Raw genomic sequence first — 12,496 nt, forward strand, 5'->3', positions numbered from 1 at the left:
CAGAATATTTAAAAATTAGCCAGTCATGGTGGCATGCACCTGTAATCCCAGCCCTCTGAGAGGCTGGAGAAGAAGGATTGCTTGATCCCAGGAGTTTGGGGCTGTAATGAGCTATGATGGTGCCATTGCACACCAGCCTGGGTGACAGAGTGAGACCCTGACTCAAAAAAAAAAAAAAAAAAAAAAAAAAGGAACTTGCTGGTAGTGGGAGAGTTTTGATGGTATAAAAGCTGTTTATGAAACTTTGCTTTGGGGTGGAACCTCTAATAAGTATGTTAAAATTTGCCAATTTTTGCATATTCTCTGAGTACGTTAAAAGTCTCATGTGGAGTGTAAACATTTTAAGAAGTCAGTAATCCTTCCAAAACATCACAGAAAAGGGACTAATTCAAGGGTAAAACAGAAATTGTCAGAAAAGTGTGTCTTTTAAAAATGTTTTTAAATATAGAAAAAAAGAATCTTTTAAAATAATAACTTTTGTGTCAGGAGGGGATTGTGAAGGATTTGATGTCAGTGTTCCACTTTTCTGATGTCTTGGCTCATGGCAGTGAGCAGGGTTGGAATCTAAAGTCAAATCTGTCTTCATTTCCATGTAATTACACAGCTCTCTATAGCAGATGATTCCAAGCCAAAACAGCCAGCACAGCTTTGCATGACTCAGCAGAGCTGTGATGTACTTCGGGGAAAGAGCAGTGAGCAGCAGCCTCAAATCCAAGAACTGAAAGTCATTTTGCTGACAGACAAAAAGGGATTGAGGCCACAGAAAGCTAAATGCCTGGCTCAGAGCACAGCCAAGAAAGGGGTGAGGGGCAGCTGGGATTCTGAGCTCCTTTCCGTTCAGTTGCAGAGTTCCTTCCTCAGACTCATGTAGTTCACAGCAAGTTAAAACCCAGGGTCCTCAACTGCAGCGTGATATGGTGGAAAAGAGCCCCCACTTAGAAGTCAGAAAGACGAGGGTTCAAATTTAGGCAAATTATTCAACTTCTTTGACCCTTAATTTTATAATCTGAGAAGTGAGGATAAAAATGCATGTCCTTTGTTGAGTTGGTGTGAGGATTAGAGATACTGTAGGTGTATTCGCAGTATGTAGAGCACTTGCCCCACAGTAGTTGCTCAATAAATGGTAGCTAAGTTTTAGAATTGAATTGAAAATAGCTCCCCATGAAGGTAACTGCAATCCAAGAATATTCCGTGTAAATTGTGAAGAAAAAGGACTGTGGTATACCCAAGTTTGGTCAATTGTGTACCTAAAACCAAAACATCCCTGACATTTGAATAGCACCTTAGGGATTTTATAAAGCATTTTCTATGTACAGAACATCCACCTTACAGATTAGGAGATTGAGCCCTGAAAAACTAACATCCCAGTGGTCTGTGAGCTACTAAGTAGCAGGCAAGGCAGCAGACACCAGCTCCCCTAACCCCCTTGTCTCAATTCAGATCCTCTCTCTGTACCCCAAAGCCTCTTGGCTGAAGGACAATGGGATTTCTGTACACAGATCACACACATCACATAGAGAAGCAGCACCACCCCCAGGAGCAGAGAGCAGGAGCTTTCTAATGAGGCAAATCTGGGTTTAGGTCTCTACTCCCATCACTTGGTAGCTGTGTGATCTTGGGAAGGTACCTCTTTGTGTTTCAGTTTCCTCATCTGTAAAATGAGGATGATTCTACTAGTCTCCATTTCCTAGTATTGTGGCCATAGTTACATGAGATGGTGCATGTGAAACGCATGCAGGAAGCACTTTATAACAGCTTATCATTATTACTATGCATTAAATGTGAATCATACCCACCTAGTGTGAAGGGTTCTCTGTCAAACGGAGCTAATGAACGATCTAAGGGAGGTTTGGTGCTTCTGTCTATTGAAGGAGCAGGGACTGGAAGGGGAAAAGGCTGACATCAATGAAAAGAAGAAAGCAGTCGGCTGGGGATGGGGTGGGGCTAGGGGAGTGCCTGGTGGGAACAGGGCAAGAGAGAGCAGCCCTTGTACTCACGCTTTGCCGTTTTGTGGTTTCTGCTTCTGCTGGGTTCTTCGTGGTTGGTCTGGGGTGGTGGTAGTGGCTGCATAAAGATCCAAACGTTAGGAAGCATTTCCAATACATCAGCAAGACCTGGCACTCCCAAAACCTGTCTGGATCTGCTCACTTTTCCTTATCTTCATGTTCTGCCTAAAAACATCCATGACCATTTCTTCCCTGAACTACTGCAGTAGCCTCCTATCTGAGCTCCCTGTTCTAGACTCTGCCACGTAAGCTCTTTTCTGCAGGCAGCGGAGTGAGCATGTCACTTTCCTGATAAGACTTCCAGTGGCTCCTACCACATTAGAAACAAAATTAAAACTCGGTAATGTCCTGCAAGGCCCTGCCTGAGCTGGCCCACGTCTGCTCTCTCAACTCTTTCCTGTGATCCCTTCTCAGTACCCATGGGGTCTCCACCTTAGAATCTTCTTGCAGTTCTTGGAAAATCTCAAGGTCATGCCCTCTTTGGCATCCCTACACTTGTTTCCCTCTGCCTAGAATGTTCTTCTCCCAGCTCTTCCTACAACTGGCTCATTCTGTCCCAGCTCCTTGTCACCTCCCCCCTCCACACCATCATGTTACCTGGTCTTCTGTCCCCCCAACCACACATAACTACTCAAATGATCTCTTTCAGACATCTGTCTACCGTCTGACGACCTGTCTCCCCCTAGCCCTAGTTGAGCTTTAAGAAAGCAGAGACCTCATTTATCTTGTTTCCACTTTATCCCCAATGCCTAGAACTCTGCTTGGCACATAGTAGCTGCTCAGGCAATATTTGCTGATTAAATAAGTGAATCCTGAATCTCAAAAGAAGGTCTTCAAATGTCAAAGGTAATATGCACTTGTGGATAAACTTGTGAAGAGAACACATTCGTAACTATCAATTCCTTAGTCTGAGCATCTCAGGGTCACTCTGGAAACTTATCAGATTCACAAGAGCTAGGCTGTATGCTTGAAGAAAGAGAAAACGGGGTTTGCTACCTCTGTCTCCTCCGGTCGGAAGGCACCTGTCCCTGGAATTTCAGGTGTCGGCCAGAAGGTGGCGCAAGTCTTTTTGCAGGCGAGAGGCCCACGCAACACCAGTAGGTGCCACGGGCTTAATTCAGTTCTCTTTGGGTTTATTTTACAGTTTTCACTTCTCTCAAATAGTGGGAAGTAAACAAAAACCACCAGTATTTGACCCCAGAAAAGAAACACTTGTGAGTGCTTGGGTATGCATTTCCCCAGCCGAGGGAAAACATTATAATCTTTTCTTACAAAATTAGAATGAGATAAAGATGTTTATAGTTTTATTTTTCTCTCTGGCGGAGGAAATAACTGCAGTGGACACCAAGTAAAAGAACGGGAGGAGGCCTACCGAGTGGTTCCGGCCGGCGGGCGGGGGCGGGAGGGCGGCCATCGGTCTCTGCGGGGGCACAGGAGGCTGTTGGGGGGTTTTCCCAGAGGGGGGCCGGTCTGTGGAAACACAAGGTTATTAAAGTGAAATGGGAGTGTGAGCCAAGCTCAGGGGTCTCCAGGAACAGATATGCAGCTCGGGACCCCCAGGCCCACACCAGTGCCAGCAGGAGCCCCAGCCACGGGGAGACCCAGCCTGGATCTCACCCACCCTTCCCTGCCCATTTTTTCTGTACTAGTTTGTGTCACTCTCCTTATACGCAGGCTCGGCTCTCTTTGCACTTCACAGGAATAGGTATTTATCCGAGATTTTGCCAATCAAGAAAGGCCTCTTTGCAATTAGCTCAGCCAAAACTGGAAGGGAGGATTTTCAGACAATTTTGTAAAGAAGTATACATACACATGCCTCTGTATGCAGACACACAAATATACACATGTGCACACATGCACGCACACACATGTATATGCACACACCTGCACACACAGAGACACGCGTGCACAAGAGACACACACGCATGCCAAAAATCTCACAGGCACACCCAGTTGCCTGTGCGGGGTGAAGTCAGCTCTCACTGCCATAGGGATCCTGTTCTGTCTGCCCTTCCTTCCCCTCTCCAATGTCCTCGGCTCTCTCCTCCCTGACACTTCCTCCTTTTGCTCATCTCTTCCCATAAAGGGAGGAGCTGGTCACCAACTTCTCTTACCAGACCACAGACTCTTAAGTGGAAGCTAGATTTGCCTTGAACAGAAACTCACATTATCTGGGTAGAAACTCACATTATCCAGATCTCCAGGGAAGTGTCCCTAGGCCGGGTTGACAGGCTGGCAATTTCCTACCCCTTTGACAGGGAAAGCCCAGGACAAGACCATCAAGCAAGAGGGGTGAGTGGGTAGGGCCTCCTAATGCTTTGTGCCCTGGGTGCCTCTCTTGCCTGACTCTAGTCCCAGCCTTGGAGAGGTGCAGTTCTTCCACAGGGAAGCGGGTAGGAGCAAGCCCAGCCTGACCTAATCCCACCCCACTCCACCCACACTGGCCATCTCTCAGCTTCTCTAATAGGCTGTGCTCCTTTGAGCCTCAGGGCCTTTGCACGGCCATTTCTGCTGCTTCAAATGTTCTTCTTTACCACATCCACTTCCACTTGGCCAACTTGTATTCATCCTTTAATCTTGGCTTAATATCACAGCTTAAAGATTACACCCTCAGGCAAACGCTCCAGCCTCATCTCCTGCACTTGTCTTCCTGTCTCTGTGTCACAGTTTCACTAAGTAACCTCATGGCTCATCTGTTGGAGGCTGCCTCACCCGCCGGACTGTCAGTCCCTTGACGAGGGCTGTCTTATTCACTCTGTATCTTAATGACTGGCACACACAAGGCACTCAACAACTGACTTATCCATTGCTTCTCCGGACCTCCACTTCCCTATATAAGAAATAGACTTGATCATGGTTATCCTTATTACACAGATGTTTAAAAACCACCATGAGACATTGAGACAGCATTTTGTGAAAGGGCTTTAACATGAAAATGAGTTATACCACATAAAGGATTAAATGGTATTCGTTTTCTGTGGTACCGATCTTCCATTTTCAGCTTACTCCCTGAAAGTATATTATGCACGTATATATTTGTTTATTTTCTGTCAACACCACTACTAGAATGTAAGCCCGAGGAGGCAGGGGCTGTGTCTTCTTTCCTGATCATTTCTAAGAACTGAGAATGGGACCTGGGCTCTCAGCACATCAACGATGTTTGTTGAATGAACAAATGGAGAGAGAAGTGGGCCAAAAGGACAGATAGACAAGAAAAATCGTAAATACTGTCTATTTTTTTTAAAGTCACAGTCAAACCCTACTCAATATCTTCATGTTTATTCTAGCATAATAATGCTATGTAACTGTAATTTGGTCAAAAGACGGGGAGCAGCCAGGAGCGATGGCTCAAGCCTGTAATCCCAGCACTTTGGGAGGCCAAGACGGGCGGATCATGAGGTCAGGAGATCAAGACCATCCTGGCTAAAACGGTGAAACCCCGTCTCTACTTAAAAATACGAAAAACTAGCCGGGCGAGGTGGTGGGCGCCTGTAGTCCCAGCTACTCAGGAGGCTGAGGCAGGAGAATGGCATAAACCCGGGAGGTAAAGCTTGCAGTGAGCTGAAATCCGGCCACTGCACTCCAGCCTGGGCGACAGAGCGAGACTCCCTCTCAAAAAAAAAAAAAAAAAAGACAGGGAGGAACAAGTACTCTTGGAGTACCTGAGTAAACTGCATAATGAGTTGAAACTGCCAAACAGCCTTAGGTGGTAGTTCAATGCTGATGGCAGCCACCGCAGGCAAGAATTGGTTGCAGTATTAGTAGTCCTCATAGCAAACCTATGTGGTCTGTACATTTATTACCCTATTTCACAGATGAGGAAATTGAGGCCCAGAGAGGCAGAGTTACTCGAACAAAGCCACATAGCTGTTGAGAAGCCGAGCAGGTATCGACACCCAGAGCTTTCTGCTACACGGGCAAGCTGGGGCATCGGTCTTCCGTGCAGCAGTGGGGAGCTTGGCTTGGCACTGCTGGGGCCGGAAAATCCAGAAATGGGCCCTTACCGATGTACATGGAGTTGGAGTTGGGAAATGGCTTGGCAGGCAGGATGGAGTTCTGCAGAGCCTCCTCGTCATTGGAGGGTGGCGGCTCATAGTCGGCGTCATCTTCCACGGGTGCCTCTTCCTCCTCATTGGGGGACTCATAGTCTCCGTCATCCTCCCCATCCTGGTCATCATTGGGACTTTCATAGTCATCTTCTTCCTGCCAATGCAGTGATAGGGACAGCGCAGTTTGTAGAGGCTATGCGGCCCTCGATGTGCCTGTGCCCACTCTCTCCCTGCCAAGCCTCATCACAGTATAACCCGGGGCCAGGCAGCCTGAAGACAGTTACTCCCATTTTACGGATGAGGAATCTGAGGTCAGGGAGCACCGTATCACAGGGGCAGCCAGTCATGGACTTGAGACCTGGTGAAGGTCTTCAGACAACCATTTTACACAACACCTTTTTGCACCACAGAGAAAAAGAGAAGAAAGGAGAAGGATGCTGGATAGAGGGTACTGGAATAGACTCTGTCTTGAGTTAACACATTTTTTTGCTCCAGGCATCACCAAGAGAAAGACTAAAGGCCTGGAGCATTTGTGATGATATTAGTTAATTGCCACTTCTGTTCAAGTGTGCCTGTGCTCAAAAAATGTCCTCTCATTATAACCTAGCGCAGCATTGAAGGCCTAGCTAATGGGGAAAACAGATAAACAAAGCCTGTTAAGTGGAAGGCAGATTAGGTTGTGTCTAGGAGGGGACGGTCAGAGGCTGTGCTATTCTTTTTGCTGAGAGTTGAGTGTATCAACACATCCATTATTCATGAAATCTGACACTGAGTGTGAAGCTGCTCTCTTGGAAAGAATCTCGAAATTTTAGATTTTTTATTGTATTTAATTTTTGCTTCTTCCTGGGTCTCAGGGAAAGTAAGCCCGAGGTGCTGGGTGCTTTTGACTTTGAAGCAGTCTATGAAGGTGAACGAGCATTGGAATGACTTCCCAAGCAGAGGCAGCAGCATCAGCAACAGTGATGAGTGCTCATCACAGTCATGCCAAACTCTAGGGCGCGAGTCAATGAGTCCAGACCTCAACGCTCAAGGGCAGTGTGGGAAAAAGCAATGGGAAGTGGCCACTTTTTGAGGAAAGAGATGTTCCAATGTCCTAGAAATCCTGACAGCTTTGGGTGGTCTCAGGCAGACTGTCTTTAAGTGGTTCTGTTGAAAGATTCCTGTGTTTGTTTTTGACTTGAGGAATATTAAAAACATCAACAATAGAGTGGCAAAGTGAGCACTGGGTGCCTTCCCAACTCCAAACAATGACTTTGTCCTGCCCTGTCAGTGTTGTTATTACTTAGGAGCAGGTGGGCAGAGCCCCGGAGGAATGCTGCTTTAGATCAAGAGCCTCAGCATGGAGGTCTGCAGGCACGTGGCCTCCCTCCAGCCGCTGCTGACCCCTCCCTCACCCTGTCTGCCCTAGGCCCGTCATTCCTGACTTTACACCAGCTCTTTACCCTATCAACCTTCCTCAAATCACAGAGTTTTCCTCTCTGCTTCTAGAACAATCATTTTCTCCCAATCATTTGGCTTCTAAATTTGTATGCATGGTGGTGTTGCTAATTATATTCTGCCATATGTGTGTTAAAGTAAATTAAAATGGAGACAAGGCCTGAAGAATCCCTGAGCAGACAAAACCAGTTGAGTCTCATCAGTGACCTAAACCTTACTTGATTTGCAAGCATAAGCAAAAGTTAACTTGGGTTATTTCTTGTCAATGTTTATATTAAAGAAAAACAGAACTTAAGCTCGACCAATCAGAAGTAGCCAGCAAACTTATAATTATATAACTAGGAGCTTTCCAGCAAGATAGACTGAATGAGATCGGTTATAACTATAATCCATCAAATATTTTCTCTCTTTCTTTTTTTTTTTTTGAGATGGAGTCTCACTCTGTCGCCACACTGGAGTAGTGCAGTGGTGCAATCTCAGCTCACTCAACCTCCGCCTCCCAGGTTCAAGTGATTCTCCTGTCTCAGCCTCCCGAGTAGCTGGGATTACAGGCACACACCACCACGCCCAGCTAATTTTTGTATTTTTAATAGAGACGGGATTTCACCATGTTGGCCAGGATGGTCTCCATCTCTTGACCTTGTGATCTGCCCACCTCGGCCTCCCAAAATGCTGGGATTACAAGTGTAAGCCACTGCACCCAGCCCAAATATTTTCTTTGTATTATATCCACATTCACTTTATAAACGCTTATCCCTCATCCTTCTTCAGCAAAGCCTCCTTCTGGTTTGGTGCTGCCTGATTCATGAATCACTGTTTGCTCAAATAAACTCCTTAAAAAAAAATTGCATTATGCCTCAGTTTATCTTTTTAAAATGGGGTATCCATACTGTGAAATGCTCAGGATTGGGTCCTTTATCTCCACTCCTTTCCCTGTATGTGCTTGCAAAGAGCTGGGCACATGATGGACCTGCCAAGCTCTATAGCCACTGGTGAATGGAAGCCCTCAGTTTACAGAGAGGATTGGAGACTAGCCTCAGGCACAGCACGAGAAAGGCTGCACGGCAGGGATTCCACCTCTGTGAGTAAACAGAAGCTTTTCAGCGGAAACTCTGGGCTGTTTCCCCTTTGTACCAAAGAAATCTGTGAGATTCCTTCATTTTCAGGTAGAAAGCATAAACTTAGCTAAAACTTTTTTTCTCCCCAAATTAAATGCTTTCTTTTACCAGAATCCCAATAGGACAAGGGACATTTTGTTTCTGCTTTTTTTTTTTTTTTTTTTTTTTTTTTTTTTTGAGACACAGTCTCGCTCTGTCGCCCAGGCTGGAGTACAGTGACGTGATCTCGGCTCACTGCAAGCTCCACCTCCCAGGTTCACACCATTCTCCTGCCTCAGCCTCCTGAGTAGCTGGGACTACAGGCACCCGCCACCACGTCCAGCTAATTTTTTTGTATTTTTAGTAGAGACAGGGTTTCACCGTGTTAGTCAGGATGGTCTGGATCTCCTGATCTTGTGATCCACCCACCTCGGCCTCCCAAAATGCTGGGATTACAGGCTTGAGCCACCACGCCCGGCCTGTTTTTGCTTTCTAAAGGCACTAGAGGCAGCCTCTTACGGGAAGGACCACATAACTGAGGGTCTGGTTACCTGGGTCCTAGGTCTGCCTCTAACTAGCTTTGTGCTCTACACAAGTCACATTCTGCTCTCCTGTGGGCTTAGTTGCCTCATCTGTAAAATGAACAGATTGGGTTACAGTCCACAATAGAGTTCTTAGCCTGAGACTGCTTCGTGGGTGGTGACTCTGTATATAGGTTCCTGGAGAGGGGCCGTACAATCCATCAGACTCTCAGAGTGGGCACTGTGACCTTGCAATGTAAAAACCAACTGGATCGCACCCTTTTGAGGTCTTTTCCGGGCTAACAGTGGGTTCTGAAGTTCTTCTCCCTCCGTGCCACCAATGGGGACCTAAGTCCATGAGAAAAGCTATTTGAGGGTAGATTTCTAGGAGTGTCCATTTTTGGAGATGGGGGTTGTGAGTGGGGGGTGGTAGCAGTGGGTAAAATGCAGTCAGCAAAGTACAGCCTAGGGCCATGTGCAGCCCACCCTCTGTGTTTGTAAATGAAGGTTTATGGGCACAAAGTCAAGCCTATTTGTTTGCTCATTGTCTGTAGCTGCTTTTGTGCTCCCGTAGCAGAGTTGAGTAGCTGAGACAGAGGCTGCATGGCTCCCAAAGCCAAAACCATTTCCTGTCTGGCCCTATGCAGAGCACCTTTTCTGGGCCCTGGGTGGGTGTGCTGGCACCATGTTAGAGCCCCACTCCACTTGGCTCCATGCTGGGTCCATATCACAAAGCCGCCCTGGACACTGCTGTAAAGGTGCAAGAACAGCCCACACCATACTCACAAAGGACGACCAGCCCCCATTGTCCTCTTCATGGCTTTCTGTGGAAGGAGATGACACCACCGTCAGCACTGAAGAAAGCCGCCGCTTGAAGGAAAGTCAAAACTTCCCCATTTGATGCCTTCCCTCACCAATGCTCCTTCCCCGGCCTCCACCTACCTTCCACACCCCTGGGGGTTGAGCCATTTACTGTCAGCTCCAGAGACCCTGCCCAAGGTGCTCATTCTACCTGAGCATGAGCAATGGTTCTCAACCTTTCACATGTGTAACAGTGATTTAGGAAGTGCTTTAAGACCTGTAGTTACCTGGGGGCCTGTGCCTACTGCTTCTGACTCAGCAGGACAGGCCAGGCCCCAGGAATCTGCATTGCAACACTTGTGCGATTGAACAGTTGAAAAGCTGCTTTACTGCAATCCCAGCACTTCGGGAGGCTGAGGTGGCAGTCACGAGGTCAGGAGATCGAGACCATCCTGGCTAACATGGTGAAACCCCGTCTCTATTAAAAATACAAAAAATTAGCCGGGCGCGGTGGTGGGTGCCTGTAGTCCCGGTTACTCAGGAGTCTGAGGCAGGAGAATGGCATGAACCTGGGAGGTGGAGCTTGCAGTCAGGCGAGATCGCGCCACTGCACTCCAGCCTGGGCGACACTCCAGCCTGGGCGACACTCCAGCCTGGGCGACGGAGCGAGACTCTGTCTCAAAAAAAAAAAAAAAAAAAAAAAAAACAAGCTGCTTTAAAGACTCAGATGCAGGGGGACTAGCTCAGCTCAGGTGCTCACTCAGAGGCGGGGTCCCTCTGTTTTCCTCTACAGAGACCCCAGAGTTCCTCAGTGTGTTTCTGAAGATGGTCCCAGCAGAACAGGGGCCATAAGCCAGGTGCCCTGCAGGGCGACATCTCCTCCCCTCCATCTAGACCCAAACTGTTTTCTGGGTAAGAAATGGCTGACAGACAAGTCAGTAAGGTCACCCGAATGAACTCAAGGAGCCCCCGGAACCAGAAAGGCAAGAAAACTGAAATACCTATCACCAACTAAAGCAATCACCTCTCAGCCCTGATAGCTTTACCTGTCTCTTCAGGAAACCGCTGGACTTGGGGTCTGCAAAGGCAAATAGCATTGCGTTAACGGTCCTGTTGATTTAAGGCGATCTCCCTCGTTCCTCAATCTGGCCCAGCGAGAGGGAGCCCCAGTGGAGGACATGTCTCACTGCTCAAGAGGGGCTTGTGTCCTTGCTGCTCAGCAACTGGGGCTAGGATACCCTGAAAATTCTGGAAATCACCAAGCCACATGAGTGGCATGACTGGAAGCTCATGACTGTCTGATGCTCTAGAGGGAAGTTCCCCTGATGTCCCAGACCCAGGGACAGGATGCAGGGCAGGGGAGGAAACTCCTTCCTCTCCTTGGACACCATCTTCCAGACCCCTGGGATTCAGGGGACCAATGCAGGTCAAAAAGTAAGGCAAAAACAGTTCTGTGCCTCCCTTTTAAGGTTCAACTTGGGATTGAAAAACCTAGCGTTTCCTTACACCAGCCCCACTCACTTGCGTGTGAAGATGCTCCTCCTCTCTTCGTTCTTGTTGATTTCTTGACTTAACTTACTGAGAATCCTGCAAGATAAAGAGACAGATGAAGAGACAAAACCACCTTCTCTCAGTCTCAACCTTCCCCCTGACCCTTGATGTCCCCTGGTCTATAGAAACTTGGGGCACCAGGGCCAACTTTAGCCAACCTCCTCTTTGTCACCTCTGCAGGGACCCTCTGCTCCTCACTTCCTCCCAGAATTTGCCACCTTATTCTCCAGGCCAGACCTTCCTCCTGCCCAGGAAGCCTTCTTTCCTCCTTGCTGATCTGTGTCTGCCTGAACCTTCCAAGTCCAGCTCAGAGCTCCCCTTTAAAGACTTGTCAGCTCACACCTGGCTTTCCCTCTGAAAATCAGGAGCCTTAGGATCTGGATACAATAGCCATGTATTTTCTTGTCTTACTATTCCTGGGGCTGAGGTCCCCTGGCTCTGCATGACCTGGCAGTGCTGTCTTGTTTCCAAGAATCTTCAGACCATCATCTAGACCCACAGGAATCAGCTGCTCCTTGGAGATTTCTTATCACAACCTCTAGTGGGCTGTTCTGTGGGCTGCCATCGCCTTCCATCTTCCCCTCCCAGACTGCCACTCGGTGATGTGGGTTCTTATAAAAGCTTGGGGAGGTATTCTCTATAATGGCAGGGGCTGCAGAATGAGCGACTCCCTGAATCACTCATGTCCCTGAGACCAGCTTTGACGAAGACACTTGAAGATACTCTTAGTCCCCAGGTTCCTTCATGTCAGAACTAGTAAATCCCCAAATCCCAGGATAGAGCTGGGGGAGCTGGGGCAAGAGGGCTTTGCTGTCAGAACTGTATCTCCAGCGTGCCCTAGCAACAAGCATCCATTCCAGTCTCTCAAACATCCAGAACTTGAGATTCCAGCCCCATTGGTCACTGATGAGACCAACAAGACCCTTGGTAGTCAACAGGCTTAGTGTTTCCTCAAGATTTGGGGCAACTGGAAGGAACCTCAGATTATCAGTCCAATTTCATTTTACAGAGGAGGTGGCAGAGGCCCAGACAAA

General features: G+C 47.7%; 1 protein-coding gene across 2 annotated transcripts in view; it reads right to left on the bottom strand.

The window, feature by feature from the left end:
- The window catches only part of LCP2 (lymphocyte cytosolic protein 2), a 50,992-nt gene that overhangs the window by 17,054 nt on the left and 21,442 nt on the right, over positions 1–12,496 (bottom strand). Inside the window, exons 4-10 of one of the 2 annotated variants that reach the window (XM_005558492.4) lie at positions 11,433–11,498; positions 10,958–10,989; positions 9,897–9,934; positions 6,011–6,209; positions 3,379–3,476; positions 1,998–2,064; positions 1,797–1,880 (exon numbers count right to left, since the gene is read on the bottom strand). In XM_005558492.4, the coding sequence (XP_005558549.3) occupies positions 1,797–1,880; positions 1,998–2,064; positions 3,379–3,476; positions 6,011–6,209; positions 9,897–9,934; positions 10,958–10,989; positions 11,433–11,498 (584 nt within the window). The remainder of the gene's footprint in view (positions 1–1,796; positions 1,881–1,997; positions 2,065–3,378; positions 3,477–6,010; positions 6,210–9,896; positions 9,935–10,957; positions 10,990–11,432; positions 11,499–12,496) is intronic. The other variant, XM_073994718.1, reaches the window with a different exon arrangement.

This window comes from Macaca fascicularis, chromosome 6 (genome assembly GCF_037993035.2).
Source record: "Macaca fascicularis isolate 582-1 chromosome 6, T2T-MFA8v1.1".
NCBI lineage: Eukaryota > Metazoa > Chordata > Mammalia > Primates > Cercopithecidae > Macaca > Macaca fascicularis.